The following is a 21,017-nucleotide window of genomic DNA, read 5'->3' as shown; positions in this document are numbered from 1 at the left end:
CTAGTTCTAGAAACAAAGTCACCTTAACATCTCAAGCAGTGATTAGATTTTCCAAAGCCTAGCAAGTTTCTCAGATCAAAATAGGTCGTGGAGAATAGATTTTTTTTTTTCCCAACAAACCTGATGGACTATAAAATAAAATTACTATCCACAATGTTTTTCTATGACCTTAGCTGATTCAGGATGGAGTCAAAGATATTGAGGACCCAAGGGAGACCCCTGGGCCTAAGGACCCCATACATTTCACAGAACAGTAGGTGTAAGTTAATGGACTGTGCTTTTAAGTCAATGAGAGCCATCATGAAAAATAAGAAAAGCTAATCACTTCTCAATGTGGTGCCACCAAAAGAAAAATAAATTTTAAGTGCATCAGCCCACACAATGGATGGGAACTTGTTGTTCCTACCAAAACATGATGGGAATTACTGCAATAGATCTATGTCAATGTGTCTGTCACTGTATGACATCAGTACACATCCCCACAAAAACATCACTACAATGAGATCACGGCTACCTCCCATGTTAGAGTCATACACCATTCTCCTCTACCATAAATTCTTACTCATGAAAGAGATCAAGAAATATTATCTAGTCTATGATTTTTCTTTTATATAAACCAAACCTAAGCCACCTCAAACAAATCTAATTACTTATTTTTAAAGACTCCCCACCCTGTCCCCAAGTCTCTCTCTTTTTTAATTCCAAAATATTTTCTGGAAGAAAACTAGCTAAGGAAATTCAAAGACCAAAATATGTATTTTAAATCTTCATAAAAATTCAAAGATGGCTTAACAGAGGAATAAAACAAGAGATTAAGCATTCTTGAATTAAAGTGATTAAAAGTACAAAAATTGCTTTGGTTTAGACTCATGTTATTATAAAATATATCAAAAACACTAAAACTGCCTTAGATTTATTCTTTCTGGTACATGACTAAACTTTTAAAGCCAGTCTTGAAATTAATTGTCTGATAGTCAGATGCTGCTAAATAAACTTTAGCAAGGCATTCTTATACTAGACAACACAAATTCTGAACACTCATTATACCACATTTCATCAAATCTAAGAAGCCATTAATTGTAGGACAAATCACTATTTTATACATCACTGAGAAAGAAAAAAGCTGTCTATTAAATGTAAAATACCATCAACTCAGTATTATGTACTCAATATCAGTGATGTTAAAACATGAGGGAAAAAAAGTATCTTAGAATTACTGAAATACTCTCAAATTCCTATATCCACCTAATTTTGGCAATGTAGCTATGATTTATAGTCTGTCACAATCAAAACCACTGAAATGAAAAAAAAAAATTTAAATCTCTTACCTTCTGTAGTACATTCAGGAAAGCTATCAATGAGGGAATCCGAATAAGCTTCAACGGGACCAATCAATTCAGAACCATCGTTGATTATTCCACCCTAAAAAGACCAAAGTAACTGTGCTTCATTGTCGATATGAGTATTTAAAAAAAATCAGTAATGAGAACAATGGTTATCTCATCTATGTACAAGAATTACAAAAATGTTCATCTATTAAACTAGATTACAACTGCTTTTAAAAAATCAATAGGAATATCAATATTGGTTCATCAAATGTAACAAATGTACCACACCAAGGAAAGATGTTAATAATAGGGGAAACTGTGAGGGAGAAAGGGAAATCTATGGGAAAACTCTATACTTTCTGCATAATTTTTCTGTAAACCTAAACTGTTCTAAAACATAGCCTATTATTTAAAAATTCAACAAGAATTTTACAATGTTTTTAATAATATGTGGCTTTTTATAAAAGCATGTTATTTTAAATCTACCAAAAGTACTCATTAAAAAAAATGCAGAGGGCTTCCCTGGTGGCACAGTGGTTGAGAGTCCGCCTGCCGATACAGGGGACATGGGTTCGTGCTCCGGTCTGGGAGGATCCCACATGCCGCGGAGCAGCTGGGCCCGTGAGCCATGGCCGCTGGGCCTGCGCGTCCAGAGCCTGTGCTCCGCAACAGGAGAGGCCACAGCAGTGAGAGGCCCGCATACCGCAAAAAAAAAAAAAAAAAAAATGCAGAAAAAGAAAAAGCCCACCAGCTAAAGTGGTGGGTATTACTCAGTATCCTTAGTAGTCATTAGTCTTTCTAATTAATGATAAATGATGCACTCTATTAGGAAGTCATTTAATTTTACCAAATTAAAAACTACAACATACAACACAGTACCTCAAGTGATCCGAGAAGTGCCTTATATTCGAGAATCATTTGAATGCAATGTACATAAGACTAAATAAATTTAAGATATTTTATTAAAGAGATACATTTTTAATAAATATAAAACTGATTTATCCATGTGACCATCATTTTAATTCCATATTTAAGTTTGAAAATTCAGGCCTGAAAAGATTATTTTCTCTTACTCTGTGTGCAACTAGAGAATGCTCTAGCAGGCAAGAGGTGTGGTGTGATTTTGTGCTGTGGCTTTATGGACTGAATGCTCCAATCACATATATAAAGGTTTATAACCCTTAAATAACTATAACTAATTAAAATAATAGCTCTTCAGCTCTTTAACATATTTCCTTTTACCTTCTACCCACAGTTCTATACCCCCAAACACTATTACCAGGATAGCAAAACCCAAGAGAAATACAAGACCCCTATTTCCTCTCTGTGTCAGCACAAAGAACTCAACAACTATCCTTCCCCTGCCCCTAACAACTATCTTTACCTAATCAAGTCTCCCTGCCAGTTCATCTTTAAGGAAGAGAAATTTGAAATGGTCCCTCTCAAATTAACAAATTTTACTTCCCTGAGTTTTAAGTGAACTGAAACTTTGAAAACGATTATTTTTAGAAGAATTTTTATCACATTATTCTATTTTTTAATTAAAATATTCAAATCACAGATTGTAACTGAATTTTTCTCCAAAAAGAAGAGTATCTATTCTAGACTAAGCCATCCTTTAAACAATATCCAAACAAACCCTAAGAAAATGTAAAAGTATTCCTGAGAATTTTAATAGGCAAATTTGATTTTAGGTATAATCTCACATAGTAGAAAGTGCCTTTCAACTATTAACTACCTCTTCCACTACCAGGTATGTGACTTTAAGTTACCTACCTATAAAAATGGAAATAATATCTACATCACTAACTCAAAGAGTTGTTAGGACTAAAAGATTTCACAGATGGAAAGTGTTTAGAACAATGTAATAAGCACTCAAATTTTTATTTGTTATTACGAGCTGATATAAGATTTGCTCATAAGATAAAAACAAAATACTGAAGAATGCAAGAAATGTTTTAGCTCATAATCCTACAGAAATTTTACTTACCTAATTTAATAAACAATATTACACAAAATAGATAATAAAGAATAAATCTTTAATGAAACAAAATAATAAAAACTGTTCTAGAGGAACTTAAGGGAAGTAGTAGGAAAATACGCCACAATTCTACTTTAAATCCCTAGTTCAAAAACATTAACCTTTTACTGTTTCTGAGTATGCAGTAAAAAGAAACTCTTATTATACAGCATCTCAAAGGTTTTGATTAATGAAGAGTCAGTCTGGGGGGGAAGGAGTTCAGATATGCTGGAACATCCAAATATGGTGGTAAATCAGCAAGTGCTCCCCAAAAGGCAATGATGAAACTAGAGAAAACTGTCAAAACAATTTTACATTTAAGAGCTCTGGAAATTAACCAAAAAACATAAAGCAAATGAATAAGTGGCTATTCATAAAACCACAGAAGCCCCGGTGAGAACTGTGGGGGTCTGTGACATTCTTGCCTGAGGTTGTTCACATATTCCCTCCCAGCTGGGTTGCCATGGTAATTATACAAGGGAAGACAAGCCTTAAAAACAAGTAGATCACCTGCAGAAGAGGCTGGCATGATTTAGACTTAAGCACAGAAAAAAGTTCCCCCCCCCACAAAAAACAGTGTTACCAATAACAGTAGCAATCTTAGTGCCAAAGAAATGGCAAGAACAGTGGCTCAGCAAGCATGAAGTTGTAGTAAGCAAAGGACCAGCACATTAGCCAGACATTTAGCAGGAAGATCCAGAAAATAACATGGCCATAAGGGTTATTAATAAGTTCTCTACCTATCCATGCAGGAAAAACCAGAGACGGATCAAGCTATCTGCAAATCCCTGGCAAACCATGAGAGGGTGCACATGCAGAGAAATGCAAGAGATCCCAAAGGAAAACAAAAGCCAGGGCAAACTTTAAAACTGCTTGAACCTTGAAAACACACAAAGAATCATCAGCATAAGGGAGAAGCATATAATGAAACAAAGTGTACAAGCAAAGGCAAATCACTGGCTGACCAAAGCTATGCTTATACAAGGCACCTAGCCAGGTTTAAAAATACAATAAAGATTTTAAGCTGAGCAGAGATATTAGCAGTCACACACCGTACATCGAACAGACTATACAGATTTAGTACAGACATGTTACTGAACACACTAATAAAACAATGGCAACAACCCTCAGGGGAAAAAAATTAGAACACAGAGTTGCTATAATATATTATCCAAATTTTTCAGTGTTCAACAACAAACTTATGAGACATACAAAGAAAGAGTAAAGTGTGATGATGAATGGATACACAGAATGTGGTATATTCATATCCACTTAATGGAATATTATTCAGCCATCAAAAGGACTTAAGTACTGATACATGTTACAACACAGATGAACCTTGAAAACATTAAGCTATGTGAAACAAGTCAGATGCAAAAGGCCACATACTGTATGATTCCATTCATGTCCAGAATAGGCAAATCCATCAAAACAGAAAGTAAATTAGTGTTTGCTAGGGGTTGGGGCAAGTGGGGTAGGAGGGGTGAATGCTAACGGGTATAACGTTTCTTTTGGGGTGATAAAAATGTTCTGAAATTAGAGAGTAATAATGGTTTCATGACCTTGTGAACAAACTAAAAAACACTGAACTGTATGCCTTAATTGGTGCATTTTATGTAATGTGAATTAATCTCAATTTTAAGAAAAAAAGAACCAGATGAAAATGCTAGAGTTGAAAAGTATAGTAACAAAATTTTAAATTCACTAGAGAAGTTCAACAATACATTTGAGAAAGAAGAATAACCAATGAACTTGAAGATCAACAGAAACTATCCAATATGAACATCATAAGAAAAAAACTGAATAATAACAGAGAACCAGGGAGAGCTGTGGGATAATATCAAGCATACCAACTTACATGTAATAGGAGTACCACACATGAGAGAGGAAAAAGGGCTGAAAAAGAATATTTGAAGAGGTGAGGGCATAAAACTTCCAAAATTTGACAAAAATATTAATCTACAAACACAAGAAGATAAATTAAACCCAAAATAAAATAAACAGAAACAGATCAACAGCTAGTCACTGTTGAAAGACAAAGGCTAAATTCAGAAAGAAGCAACAGAAAAAGACTTATACACTGGAACTACAGTATAATTAACAGCTGACTTCACATAAAAAAACAATAAAGGGAGCTTCCCTGGTGGCGCAGTGGTTGAGAGTCCGCCTGCCGATGCAGGGGACACGGGTTTGTGCCCCGGTCTGGGAAGATCCCACATGCCGCGGAGCGGCTGGGCCCGTGAGCCATGGTCGCTGAGCCTGCGCGTCCGGAGCCTGTGCTCCGCAACGGGAGAGGCCACAACAGTGAGAGGCCCGCATACCACACACACACAAAAAAAAACAATAAAGGACAAAAGACAGCGGAATGATAAATTCAAACTGTTAAAAAGAACAGTCAATCAATAATTCTATACATCCAGCAAACTATTCTTTTGAAATGATGAGTAAATAAAAACATTTCCAGACAAGGACTGGGAGACTCTATTGCTAGCAAACCTGCCTTGCACAAAAAAAGAAACTACAATCCTTCAAGATGAAAGGAAATGACAACATATGGTAATTCAAATCTACCTGAACAAATAACACCTAAAAAAGGAAATATGAGGGTAAATAAAAAGACTACATAAATATATGTTCTTCTCTCTTCCTCCCTTAACTCTTTGAAAAGGCATCATAACACTGTATTGTTCAGTTTACATTTGAGGTATACGATAATATAACAAAAAAGGAGGAGTAAATAGAGCTCTATGGAGCGAACTTTCTATATTTTACTGGAATTATGTTATTCTTCTTCTCAAGTAAATTGTCATAAGTTAAAGTGCATATTTTAATCCCTAGAGCAAACAGTAAGAATATAACTTTTAAAAACACACACCTAAAAAAAAAGAGTTTAAGTGGTATAATAAACAATACCTATTTAATACAAAAGGTGGTATAAAGTAGAAAAACAAAAGAACAAAAAATATGAGACATATAACAAATAGCAAAATGGCAGACAAAAGTTCAATCTCATCAATAATTAAATATAAAAGGACTAAATACCACAATCAACAACAGCAATTCGCCTACTGAATAAAAAAAACTATATATAGTTTTTTTAAACTATATACAGTGCACGTAAGAGTACCCTTTAGATTCAATAATACAGACAGAAAGCAAAAGAATAAAAGAGAAGTACCATGCAACTGTAAGAAACCTAGAGTGCCTATATTAAAATCACACAAAACAGACTAAGACAATAAATATTACTAGAAAGAGGGGCATTTCATAAGGTTGAGAAAATCAATTCATCAGGAAGATATAACCATTCTATGCCAAAAAAGCTCCAAAATAAAGTAAAAATTAACATAACTGAAAAGAAAAATAGAAAATTCAACAATAATTAGAGACTTCAATACTTCAATCTCAATAATTGCTAGAACAACTAGACAGAAAATAAGCAAGGATAAAGATGACAACACTATCAAGTAACTTGAATTAACAGATATTTACATAAAACTCCACCTGACAACAAAATATATGCTCCTTTCAATGTTGCTAGGAAATAAATCAGGTCTCAGTAAATTTTAAAGGGATGAAATCATACAATGTATATTTTCTTTTTTTTTCTTTTTATATATTTATTTATTTGTGGCTGTGTTGAGTCTTCACTGTTACGCGTGGGCTTTCTCTAGTTGTGGCGAGTGGGGGCTACTCTTCATTGCGGTGCACATACTTCTCATTGCGGCGGCTTCTCTTGGTGTGGAGCACGGGCTCTAGGCATGCGGGCTTCAGTAGTTGTGGCATGTGGGCTCAGTAGTTGTGGCTCGTGTGCTCTAGAGTGCAGGCTCAGTAGTTGTGGCACACGGGCTTGGTTGCTCCGTGGCATGTGGGATCTTCCCAGAGCAGAGCTCGAACCCGTGTCCCTTGCACTGGCAGGCAGATTCTTAACCACTGAGCTACCAGGGAAGTCCACAATGTATATTTTCTGACCACAACCACAAGAAAACAAAATTAGAAATCAACAACAGATGAAACTTTAAGAAATGCACAAATATTTGGAAATTAAAGAACATGTTTCCAAATAACCAATGGGTCAACAGAAAAATCATAAAAGTAATCAGAAAATACTTTGAACTGAATAAAAGTGAAAATAAAACAAAAATTTATGGGATGAGGCTCAAACAATGCTAAGAAGAAAATTTATAGCTGTAAATGCCTGTTAGACAAGAAGAACCATCTCAAATCAATAACTTAAGCTTCAGATTTAAGGAATTAAAGAATTAGATAAAGAGCAAAGTAAACCCAAAGCATGTGAAAGGAAGGAAACAGAGTTTAGAACAGAAATCAGTGAAATGAAATAGAAAAATAGAGAAAAAAATCAATGAAACCAAGTTAATCCTTTGTAAAGATCAACAAAAATATCAAACTTCTAGCTAGACAGGTCAAGAAAAAATAGATAAGACACAAATTACCAAAATCATGAATGAAAGAGGGGACATCACTACCATACCTATAGAAATTTAAAACACTGGAAGGAACACTATGAACAAATTATAGAATTTAGATGAAAACTCCTAGGAAGATACAAGTTAACAAGCTGATTCAAGAAGAAAGAGAAAATTAGAATAGACCTACAACAAGAAAATGAACTGAATTAGAAATTTAAAATATTCCCACATCAATTCCACTACTAAGGTATATAACTAAGAGAAATGAAAAAATATGTCCACACAAAAACTTATATGCCAGTATTCATAACAGCATCATTCATAATAGTCAAAAGGAGAAGACAATCTATATGTACAACAACTGATGAATGGATAAACTAAATTTGGTATATCCATGGATCCATACAAAGGAATATTATAAGAAGTATAAAAAAAGGAATGAAGTATGGATACTGGCTATAACATGAATAAACCTTTAAAGTATAATGCTAAATGAAAAAATACAATTCCATTCATAATAGCAACAAAAGAATAAAATATTTAGTAATAAATTTAACAAAAGAAATGCCAGACTTATACCTGAAAATGGCAAAACATTGCTGAGACAAATTAAAGAACACAAATAAATGGTGAGTTATTTCATGTTCATAGATTAGAAGACAATATTGTTAAGATAACAATCCTCCCCAAACTGAACTACAGATTTAATAAAATTCCAATCAAAATTTCATTGGAATTTTCTGTTGATACGGACAAGCTGATACTAAAACATTTTATGAAAATTCAAAGGAATCAAAATTGCCATAACATCTTTGAAAAATACAAATAAAGTGGGAAAACTTACACTTTCTGATTTCAAAACATATTATAAAGCTACAGTAATCAAGAGAGTACGTACTGGTAAAAGAACAGACACATAGATCAACAGAAGATGTCAAAAGTCCAGAAATAAAGCGTTACGTGTACAGTCAATTCTTTCTCAGCAACAGTGCCAACATACTTCAGTAGGGAAAGGACAGTCTTTTCAACAAACAGTGCTGAGACTATTTGATATTCAAGTGCCAAAAGATTAATTTAGACTGTTACTTCACAGTATACACAAAAATTAACTGAAAATGGATCACAGACTTCCAGAAAGGAATGTAGGAGAAAATTCTCTTGACTTTGGGTTAATCAAAGAGGTCTTAGATATGACAACAAAAGCATGATTCAGAAAAGAAAAAAAATGGTAAATTATACTTCATCAAAACTAAAAACTTTTGCACATCAAATGACACCATTAAGAAAATGAAAAGACAAGCCATACACTCGGAGAAAATATTTGCAAATCACGTATCTAATAAAGAACATGTATCCAGATTACATTTGGAACTCTGCCTGCCAATGCAGGGGACACGGGTTTGATCCCTGCTCCGGGAAGATCCCACATGCCACAGAGCAACTAAGCCTGGGTGCCACAACTACTGAAGCCTGCGGGCCCTAGAGCCCACGCATCACAACGAAGAGTAGCCCCCGCTCGCCGCAACTAGAGAAAGCCTGCACCTAGCAACGGAGACCCAACACAGCCAAAAGTAAATTAAAGAAAAAAAAAAAATCACACAATACCAAGTGTTGGTGAGGTTACGAAACTGAAATTAATACTACAGTGAGACACCATTATACACATAGTTATATTTTTTAAAGCACACGATACCAAGTGCTGGTGAGGTTGTAAAAGAACCAGAGCCTTCATACATTGCTGGGGAATGGTGAAGTCACTTTGGAAAACAGTTTGGCAGTTTCTTAAAAACATAAACTTACCATAAGACTCAGCAATTCCACTGCTCAATATCTATCTGATATATGTTTTCTATATGAAATGAAATTAGAACATTTTCTCACACCATATACAGAAATAAACTCAAAATGGATTAAAGACTTAAATGTTAGACTGGAAACTATAAAACGCCTAGAAGAATACACAGGTGGAACATTCTTTGACATAAATCATAGCAATATTTTTTTGGATCCATTTCCAAAGGCAAAGGAAACAAAAGCAAAAATAAACAAACAGAACCTAATTAAACTAAAAAGCTTTTGAATAGCAAAGCAAACCATCAACAAAATGAGAAGACAACCTACTGACTGGGAAAAAACACTTGCAAATGATATGACCAATAAGGGGTTAATATCCAAAATACATAAAGAGCTCATACAACTCAACATCAAAAAAACAGTCAACCCAATTAAAAAGTGGGCAGAAGACCTGAATAGACATTTTTCCAAAGACATACAGATGGCCAACAGGCACATGAAAAGATGCTTAACATCATTAACCACAAGAGAAATGCAAATCAAAACCACAATGAGACATCACCTCACCCTGTCAGAATGGCTATCATCAAAAAGACCACAAATAATAAATGTTAGTTAGCAAGTATGTGGAAAAAAGGGAACCCTGTGCACTGCTGATGGGAATGTAAATTGGTGTTGCAACTGAAGAAAACAGTGTGGAGGTTTCTCAAAAAACTAAGAACAGAACTACCATATGACCCAGCAGTTCCAATACATCCAAAAAAAACCAAAAACATAATTCAAAAAGATATATGATTTATGTCATAGAGTGTTCTGCCTATGTTTTCCTCTAAGACTTTTATAGTGTCTGGCCTTACATTTAGGTCTTTAATCCATTTTGAGTTTATTTTTGTGTATGGTGTTAGGGAGTGTTCTAATTTCATTCTTTTCCATGTAGCTATCCAGTTTTCCCAGCACCACTTATTGAAGAGGCTGTCTTTTCTCCATTGTATACTCTTGCCTCCTTTATCAAAGATAAGGTGACCATATGTGTGTGGGTTTATCTCTGGGCTTTCTATCCTGTTCCATTGATTTATATTTCTGTTTTTGTGCCAGTACCATACTGTCTTGATCTATAGTGAGGTGCATGGACCTAGAGTCTGTCATACAGAGTGAAGTAAGTCAGAAAGAGAACAAATACCATATGCTAACACACATATATATATATATGCAATCTAAAAAAAAATGGTTCTGATGAACCTAGGGGCAGGACAGGAATAAAGACACAGACATAGAGAATGGACTTGAGGACACAGGGAGGGGGAAGGGGAAGCTGGGATGAAGTGAGAGAGTGGCATGGACATATACACACTACCAAATGTAATATAGATAGCTAGTGGGAAGCAGCTGCACAGCACAGGGAGATCAGCTCGGTGCTTTGTGACCATCTAGAGGGGTGGGATAGGGAGGATGGGAGGGAGACGCAAGAGGGAGGGGATATGGGTGTATAAGTATGCATATAGCGGATTCACTTTGTTGTACAGCAGAAACTAACACAACACTGTAAAGCAATTATACTCCAACAAAGATGTTTAAAAAAAAAGATATATGCACCCCAATGTTCAGAGTAGCATTATTTACAATGGGCAAGATATAGAAGCAACCTAAGTGTCCATCAACAGATGAACAGATAAAGAAGATGTGGTGTACATATACAATAGAATACTACTCAGCCATAAAAAAGGATGAAATTTTGCCATTTGCAACAACATGGATGGACTCGGAGGGTGTTACGTTTAGTGAAATAACTCAGAAAGAGAAAGACAAATACAGTATGATATCATTTATATGTGAAATCTAAAAAATAAAACAAACTGATGAATATAACAAAAAAGAAACAGACTCGGATAGAGAGAAACAGTGATTATGATTGGGGAGAGGAAAAGGGGGAGGAGCAAAATAGGAGTAGGGGATTCAGAGGTACAAACTACTATGTATAAAATAAATAAGCTACCAGGATATACTGTACAACACAGGGAATGTAGCCAATATTTTATAATGATTATAAATGGAGTAAAACCTTTAAAAATTGTGAATCACTATGTTGTACACCTGAAACTTATATAATGTTGTAAATCAACTATACCTGAATTTAAAAAAATATATATATGTGGAAAAAGAAACTTTGTTGTATGAGACAAATAAACCCTTTTCTTGTTTAAGATAATATGGTGAGTTTTGCTGTTGTTATTTTTTACCTGCAGCTAAATAACCTTCAAAGACCATATTTACTGATCTCTATGTAAAGAAACTAAGCATCACTGTTGTCATATTACCAAATCAGTATCTCTCTCCTGCCAAGCACACTGCTTAAGATATTTCCAAATATTTTCCAAGACTAGCTTGACTTCTCTTAAACTGCCCGATTTTTTCTTCCTTTCCTTTTGTTTCTCATTCCACAAAGCCTAAAAATAAGTGTCTTCCAGAAACAGTTACAATTAGGAATTCCCAGACCCAAAAGAAATAGAATGAGCAGCTAGCTTTCATTTAAATTGTTCAGTCTATGATCTGACCTCTATATCCCTTTTTTAGCCCTTTGCATGTGTTAATTTCCAAGACTGCCTTTCACAATTTCTATAGAGCAATATTCTTCTTGCTTACTAATGCTGCCATGGGATTTCCCTGGTGGCACAGTGGTTAAAAACCCACCTGCCAACGCAGGGACACAGGTTCGAGCCCTGGTCCGGGAAGATCCCACATGCCACAGAGCAACTAAGCCTGTGCACCACAACTACTGAGCTTGCGCACTAGAGCCCGGGAGCCGCAACTACTGAGCCCGCGTGCTACAACTACTGAAGCCTGCGCGCCTAGAGCCCGTGCTCCACAGCAAGAGAAGCCACCACGATGAGAAGCCCGCACACCACAATGAAGAGTAGCCCCCGCTCGCCACAACTAGAGAAAGCCCACGTGCAGCAACGAAGACCCAATGCAGCCAAAAAAAATTAATTAAAAAATAATAATAAATAATGCTGCCTTTTTCTAAAAGCATAGATTTGCTGCCACATAGAAACAGCTGTATTTAGTAAAGAGCTAAATACTGTATCAATTTGACTTGGCCTTTTATCCTAAATATCTGCATTAGGTCATGAGCAGAAGCCAAATTTATCATCTCAGCCACGTCTGCAGACTAATGAAAAATTAAGCAATTAAGTCAATCAGCAAGAATCTTATTGTTACTAGAAACTTTTCTACTACTCTTTCTAAGTCGTAAGTTTATAATATCTTTCAAAAGATCAACTTCCTTCAGTAAACTAAAATAGGTCATAAAAAATAAATTCCTTTTGTAGATCCTTTTGTAAGATCCTCATATACCTTGCTGCCTATATGGTTTAAGAAATGACATATATACAATTGAGTAGATTTTTAGTTAAAGAAGGGAAAAAGTAATTATGGCACAATCATCTAGCTTTTTTCTAGAGAGCTAAATGAAATAGGAAAAGACATTAATATTATAAATAAAGACATTGATATTAACCGACAACTAGCACAGGTTCAATACAAAATAAGCTAGAAAATTATTGTTTAAAATGATAATGAACGCAGAATGAAGGCATTATATGTCAAGAAACTTAAAACACTACTATCCAAACATCTGTGGTAATACAACTTGTACCAGTCTACCTCTTTAAGTTGTACGGTGACTATTTTTGTTCTATCTTTACATAGCTTAGTCTAATTAGAACAAATTTAATATAGACTAACAGAAAAGAAGCCTACTACTGAAAGACACCTCAAAAAGTGAAGATAACTACTGGAGTTTCATCATATTTAAACATTTTAATGTATTTCAATTATGATGGAGTAAATTAGATAATCTCTAAACCCTCAGCATCAATTTTTTTTAAATCTGTGAATCGAAAATTATATACAGTTCTACATGAGAAACAGAAGACATGCCACAGACATTGTTATTTAGCTATTAACTTCTACTTATTTTAGTGAATTATGAAATTCAAAAGTAAATGACATTTTGTTTTAAAAACAACTTGAATCTTGCTTTACTACAAATTAGAAAACAAAGACATTTAATAAAACACAAAATATTCCAGAAAGAACACCAAACCTTGAAAAAATCTTCAAGCTGTTTACTGTTATAAAGAGCAGGAATATTGGCAGAGAACTGCAGCAGATCTTCAGCACACTGTCTCCTCTCTTCAATAACAGTTTCATCAAATCGTCCTAGAATTAAATAAGAATCAACACTTAAGGAAAGAAAGATCAAACACTGATTTATGTTAGTTTATGTTCACAATTTAGAAAGCAGCAGCAGGCCTATCATTGCCTATTTGCTCTGCTTATCAGGCAAACTTCTGAAGTCAAATCTAGTCTCTACAATTGGAATCAGTAGTGCTCCCACCAGAAAAGAAAATAATGTTTCTGATAAAACAAGAGGCAGAGGTGTCAACTAGTAAATAAATAATGCAGTGATAATCTAAAGCCTGTCAATATAAAAAACTTACCATTTAAGAAGCTGGTAATTTGAAACTAAAGTTAAAAGCAGAATTAATAAAGAACTCAAATGCTTTTCTATAGTAATTTAATACTGTAATTACTCATATAATTTTCCCTTTCCCACTCTTTTTTGATTTATAAACGGAGCTGAAGAGAGAAAATTACGAGAACATCTGTATGTCAGTGGGGTCAAAAACCTCAGCTTGAAGCAAAAAGCTGTCAAGCCAAATTCCATGTGTGATGCTGTCAGTGTACATGAAAGCACACTTGTGAGAAAAAAAAGAACACACACAGCACAGTGAGCTCTGGTTTGCAAGGTGATCAAAAGGTGGTTTTCAAAGAATTTTTTTAATGATATATACAGTTTGAATGCTGATAAGATATTTTCAAATATGACCATTTTGTACTACTCTCAGATAAGATTACTGGTTGGCATTTGTCACATGCCATGTATCATACTGATTGCAATTTAGGTTCAAAAAAATACAAAATCAAAAGAGTAACACATCCCGTACTTAAGTGGCTTTGCAAAATGTTAATAGAAAACTGAGGTATAAAGAGATTCCTAGTTATAGGCACCACAACTTATTGGAAATAAGTCAACTTCTTTGCAGTTATCACTACAAAGAAGCAAATGAAAGAAAGGGAGGAAAAAAAGAAACAGATGGATTAAAACAGAGCCCTCACTTGTTTTAGTCAAAGCATTAAACTACATCTGAGAGTACAAAGAGAAAAGAGGGTACTTTTGCAGTGCCACACTTCCTGCAGTAGCTCAACAAGTATTTAATATAACTATAAAGTAAGGAAATTTATTTTTTACTTTTTAAAATATCACCTCTATTTTCCACCCACTCAGAAACACAATTAATGATTAAATTTTGGTGTGCTAACTAAATTTGTGCCAACTCTCTACTCTCCCTTGTTTATGGGCAAATCTGTTTCAAAATGCTCAACTATATTGTAAAAACACATAATTACAAAAAAGATGTTCTAAACTAGTAAATGTCACATCTAATCCAACATACTTTGATTTAAAACCAGCCCTTATGTGTAAGATTATACTATATCCCAGCTAAAAAACTGGACATAATAAGTAGACTTTGTGGAAAATAACAGATTGAGGTTCAAGCATTTTGATTTTAATCATGATATCACCTTAAAATGGTTAACAATGTTTTATAGAAAGTGAACAGGTTTTTTCTATGGAATGTAAATAAGCAAGGTAGCATGATCACATTAAAAATGTTTGTCAACCTAAAGATAAAAGAGAGAGAGAGAGAGAGAAATTCCTAGTTATACTACCCACAGCAAGAATTTGAAACTGAACCACTAAATACCTCAGCTCAATGTGTCTCATGCTTATGGTGAAATGTCTACTTCATGGTAACTAAAAGAAATGGTTTTAGAGTTAGACCTGGGTTCAAACTACTTGCTCTATCATTCACTAGCTATAAAATCTTAGGCAGATTATTTCCTAATTTACAAAATGGAGAAAATGAGCAATGTACTTAAAATGAGCAGTTCCATACCAGGCACATAGTAAGCACTTAATAAACCAATCATGGTGTCTTTAAATCTTCAAATACCATCATAGTGTCTGGCATATAGAACATGCTAATATATTTTTGTTGACTGTATGAGTGAATAATAAAAGCATAGAAATACTTTCTAACACAAAGAACTATCTTACAGTGGAACATTCTATCCTAGAAGATAGTCATCTTTCACTGATAAGAAATTTTAGGGACTTCCCTGGTGGTCCAGTGGTAAAGAATCCGCCTTCCAATCAATCCCGGGTCAGGGAACTAAGATCCCACGTGCTGCAGGGAAACTAAGCCGTGCACCACAACTATTGAGCATGCATGCCACAACTAGAGAGCACGCGTGCCACAAACTACAGAGCACATGCGCTCTGGAGCCTGCGCGCCACAACCAGAGAAGAGAAAACCTGCACACCACAACTAGAGAGAAGACTGCGTGCCGCAACGAAGATCCCACGTGCCGCCAGACCCGACACAGACAAAAAAAGAAAGAAAGAAAAAGAAATTTTAACAGTGGGTCCATAAACAACTCCCTATGCTTAATGGATGGGTTACAACAATCCTACAAAACTCCACACATATGTCCACAGATACATTTTTCTAGGGAAAAGATCTGTAACTTGTATCAGCATCCTCAAAGAGCCCAGGCCCAGTAAAGGTTAGCAGGCAAGTGGCAATCAATTAGAGGATTCCTAACATTCAGTATACTACTTCATTTACTTTGGGATAGCCAGCTGCTATCCCCATATCTGTTCTCGCCTTCTTTCTAAGTAAAATAATCCCCAATTTCTAACTAGGTACATGGCGGCCCAGGGAAAAAAAAAAACAACTATAATTTCCATCTTGCCTTGCAGTTACATGTGGACACGGACTAAATTCTGGCCAATAACATATAAACAATGGTTATTTTGCAGATTACCAGAAATCTCTTTAAGAGACAATTGATATACACCCTCACCTCCCCACCTCCCGCTTTTTCTTCTATCTCCTTTTCCCTTTCCAAGAAGGACTATGATGTGGGAGGTTAAAAATGACATAGCAACAAGGCAGGAGCTTGGATTCCTGATTACTTTGGAGCTGCCCTGCCTCCTATGCTGCCCTGCATAGCCTACCTCCAGAGCTTATGCCATGAGAAAAAAATTGACGTCTATCTGGTTTTAAGTTTTGTCACAAGTAACCAAACCTAATATAATCCATTATGCTAAATCTACTTTCCTATTAGTTCCCAGTTCATACGCAACAATTACATTAAATTAAATTCTTCCAATGACAAAAAACACATCTAAAATGACGCTGCTAGCATTCCGATCAATAATATTATCTGGAAACAAACTTCTAAGAGCCCTAACATGTAGATCAAATTCTGTGGCCTGAAAACAATCTAAGATATTCAATCTTGGGAAAAAAACCGCAGGCCAAACAGGTTAAAATGACAGCTAAATGTCCATTATTCCTTGTTTTGCCTAAATAATAAATTAAGTATGCATCGGTGCTTATGATTATTGTCCAACATATTTGTCCTGTAAACAAAAAAGTAAACTGCAGTACCTGTAAATTAGTATTTATGTGAGCATCTGCAATCTCAGAACAGAAATCCAGAAAATGCACATATTATATTATGCTTCAACCCACAAGACCACCTGATATTATCTTTAAATGAACTAACAACTTGTTGAAAAATTTTAATGAAAAACTTCCTAATATTTGATGACATCCTAAAAAAGTCTCATTTACTGGCTGAAACAAATACATAAAAAATTAGCTGCTTTAATCCTAGTGTGATCAATGACTCATCCCACCTCCCTATTAAACTAGATTTAAATGCTTAAGCAACAAGCATATCACTTCTAAATAGAATAAACATGTCAAAAGTGTGTCTTTGTTATATTTCTATTGATCTATGCATTTCTATTCCACTAAACTTGGACAAGCAGAGATGAATTAGAACATTTTTCAGAATGGAATAAAACTAAAATTAAAGGCTAATGCATTAAAAGGTTCAATTACACTGAATCCTATCATCAGAACTAATATGATGAAAGAACATGCTCACTTCTTTGTTCCTAAGATATTTCAAAATAACAACAACAAAAAACAGTATTGGCAGCACGAAGATAAGCAGATGAATTTTAATGCAGTAACTACTGGCCCTAATATATGTTACAAAGCCACCTAATTTGAAAATTAGATTAAGAGTTAGCAAGATTCTAATGGTAGACAACACACTAATGGCTATTCTCAAATTGTTAATCTTTTAATATCATCAACCTCCCTTAAAAGGCAACAACAAAGCGAAATTAATAAACAGGTGCTTCTCTTAACAGTGCTTTAAATTTCCATTCACAGGAATGGAAATTTTTTTATTTTCCTGTGAACAGAGTAGAAAATTTATACGTAATTGTGATAGAAAATGTAAAACAAATTTTTCCTGAGGTTTATTATACAATATTACATATTACATACTATATTATTTGTGTGTGAGTATGTACATATTATCTTTAAGCCACTCCACCACCTCCAAATTACTGAACAGTGGTCTGCTATTAAAAGCTGCAAAAGGAAAATTAAACCAAAACCTTCTAACAAAGCTGGTAAAGCATCGGAAATAAAGTCTCTCTCTTTGATTTATAAGCTACCTTTGAGATTTTCTCTATGTTTTTTAATTACATAGAACACCTCCTGAAAGCAGCGTTCACTTTTTTTAAATGCAAATGCCGGTGACCAAAAACTGATTATAAAAAACTAAAAGTTATCCTTGACCAGTAAGAAACTAGCCAGAAAAGCTTGGTGCTAATTCTTAACTGTATTAAAAATTCATTCACAGAGTAAAAAGAAAAAGAGGGAGGCCAACGTTCTCAGGTGTGAATTCCCTCTAGTCAACAGCACCAAGAACATACTTCTAGTTAAACAAGCTGGATTTAAGACTCCGAGAAAGTATACTATGGAGAACCCTGAGGCATTTCACTAAGAGGGTGTTATAAAGGACTTAAGGATTTGAGCCTGTGTTAGGTGCTTTGGGGAAAGATTCAAAGAAGTGGGGCTTTGTTTTCCCTGGCTTGGATGCTGTCAGGAAGTAGAAGTAATTCTATGATTCTGTTAATTCTATCTAATTCTATGATTCTATGATTTTAATAAATCTTACTATGAGGCAAGAAGAATGAACAGAGGCTAAGGCTGTGATTTATAAGAAAAAAGCTGTAGTCATCACGATAGCCCGGATGAAGATATGCTTGATCATTTTTGTGATTTGAAAAATGTTTTTGTCTGTGTTCAGACATGATTACAGAGTGGTCTCGTTTTAGTCTTGATCCAAGGACACAGAGTGGCCTTGTCTAATGTTCCTGTTCTGTGAAACTGCTTACATTCAACAGAAGAACAGCACAGCCAGGCCAACTTTAAGAAACACCAAAGTCATCCAAATAGGTAGTGTCGGGCCAGTTCTTTCTTAGATCTGTCAGGAACTGCTTTGCCTTTCTCATAGGAAATCATAGTGTGACGAGAGATGGAACAAAGCAAACAAAAAACAATGATCTAATCATGAGAAAACAATCAGATCAAGATGGTGAAACCTACAAAACAACTGTCTCATACTCTTTAAAAATGTCAATGTCATGAAAGACCAAAAAAAATGCATAAGGAATAGTCTAGATTAAAGAAACAAACCTAGAGGCATAATCCTGGATCCAAAAAAGAAAAAAATCTAAAAAAAACATTTTTAGAATAACTGGAAAAATCTGAATATTGACTACATATTTGATAATAGTATTATATCAATGCTAAATTCCTTGAGTGCTAAATTCCTTGAATAATATGGTATTGTGACTATAGGGGAAATATGGGAAGTAGGGATGAAATGTCACAATATCTCCAACTTATTCTCAAGTGCTTCAGTAAAAAAATGATACACACACACAGAGATACAGGAAAATGTGGCAAAATGTTCATCAGTGAACTTGGACAAAAGGTATATAAGTGTTCACTACACTGTTCTTTAGGGTCTTTTGGTAAATTCGAAAATTCTACAAGTTAAAAAAAATTGGAGAAAAATAAAATGAGTTAAGTGTCATATTGGTGAGATGTAGAACCACAAGGGGAAAACAACTAACTCAGCCTAAAGGAAACAGAACTTCCTAGAAGATGAGACAGCTAAAAATGTTAAAGGCTAACCAGAACGTTCTCAGTGGAACAGTGCAACACTGAAGAAGGAGACAGAGAAAGTGCAGTATATTAGAGGAAAGGCAGACCGAGCAACAGATGAGCGCTAACAGTAGCTGACGTTGTGTCGAGCACTGAGCTTTACACACTACAGATATGATCCTCAGAACAGGAAGCTATAATCCCTAACTCACCAATAACAAAATAGGCTCAGACGTTAATTTGTACAAGATCACACCGTTAAGTAAATAATGGAGAGAAGATTTGGGCCTAAATCTATCTGACTCCAAAAGGCATGTTCTTTTCACTGTAACACTAGAAGAGTAACTACATATCCAATGGTTCTGTAAATTACAATAGGACTCTCTTTTGCAGCTGAGGCTTATGTACTAAAAATGTGAGAATAGCTAAAAGACAGATGATTAACCAACACTTCCCTCCATACAACCACAGCTGCTGCCTGCAAGGTTCACTGCAACTATAAGTATTACAAATGGACTGTACCATTTATTGAAAGAGATAAATTGCTCACTTACTAAGATTAATAAGAAAATTTCACTCTTTAATATATAAGGATGTGGAGAAAAGCTGAAAATAATCCACTAGCAACGACAATAATAGCTAAGAACCTCAACCAATTCAGAAGCCACTCCCTTTCACCCAGTGACACGCTTATTGTTTAAGAAGCCGGGCTGTACATCTCCCAACATTAAAGTTACAGCTACTTGGGTGCAGCTGAATTCCACAGTACAGAACATATAAGGCAGAAAGTAAAAATATCCCTCCACCCACATCATCACAGGTTATACACATTAGGTATGACTTCACACAAATATGTATGTCTATTTAAACACAGATGGGATCTTACAAAACATATTGCTATGCAACATTTGTTTTCTGTATCTTAAAAATATATATTGGACATCTTTCTATATCAGTCTATCTCAAATAGCTGCAGAATTCTATTTATTGGCTAAATTATGGCACATCCATAGAATCACACAGTGAGAAAATTCAATGTCAGTATTGAAAATGCTTCAAGGAAACCCATGTGTATATACATATATGTGTGTTCATATATGTGCTGTGTGTTCTCAAAGTTTGGTCCACAGACAGCTGGGGGTCCCCCCGAGGGCCTTTTAAGGGATCAACAAGGTCAAAACCATTTTCATAATAATACCAAGACAGAAGTTGCATTTTTCACCACATTGACATTTGCACTGATAATCTAAAAGCAATGGCAGTAAAACTGCTGACC

The 21,017-nt window shown here is 35.0% G+C and overlaps 1 protein-coding gene across 4 annotated transcripts in view; it reads right to left on the bottom strand.

The window, feature by feature from the left end:
* RPS6KC1 (ribosomal protein S6 kinase C1) overlaps nucleotides 1-21,017 on the bottom strand; it is a 216,203-nt gene that overhangs the window by 138,380 nt on the left and 56,806 nt on the right. For all 4 annotated transcript variants that reach the window (XM_030872990.2, XM_030872994.2, XM_030872999.2 and 1 more), the window contains 2 exons: nucleotides 13,675-13,790; nucleotides 1,329-1,422 (listed from right to left, as the gene is read on the bottom strand). In XM_030872990.2, the coding sequence (XP_030728850.1) occupies nucleotides 1,329-1,422; nucleotides 13,675-13,790 (210 nt within the window). The remainder of the gene's footprint in view (nucleotides 1-1,328; nucleotides 1,423-13,674; nucleotides 13,791-21,017) is intronic.

The sequence above is a fragment of the Globicephala melas genome, chromosome 1 (genome assembly GCF_963455315.2).
Source record: "Globicephala melas chromosome 1, mGloMel1.2, whole genome shotgun sequence".
Taxonomy (NCBI): Eukaryota; Metazoa; Chordata; class Mammalia; order Artiodactyla; family Delphinidae; genus Globicephala; species Globicephala melas.
The sequence above is the reverse complement of the archived record's forward strand: the minus strand, read 5'-3'. Positions and strand labels throughout refer to the sequence as shown.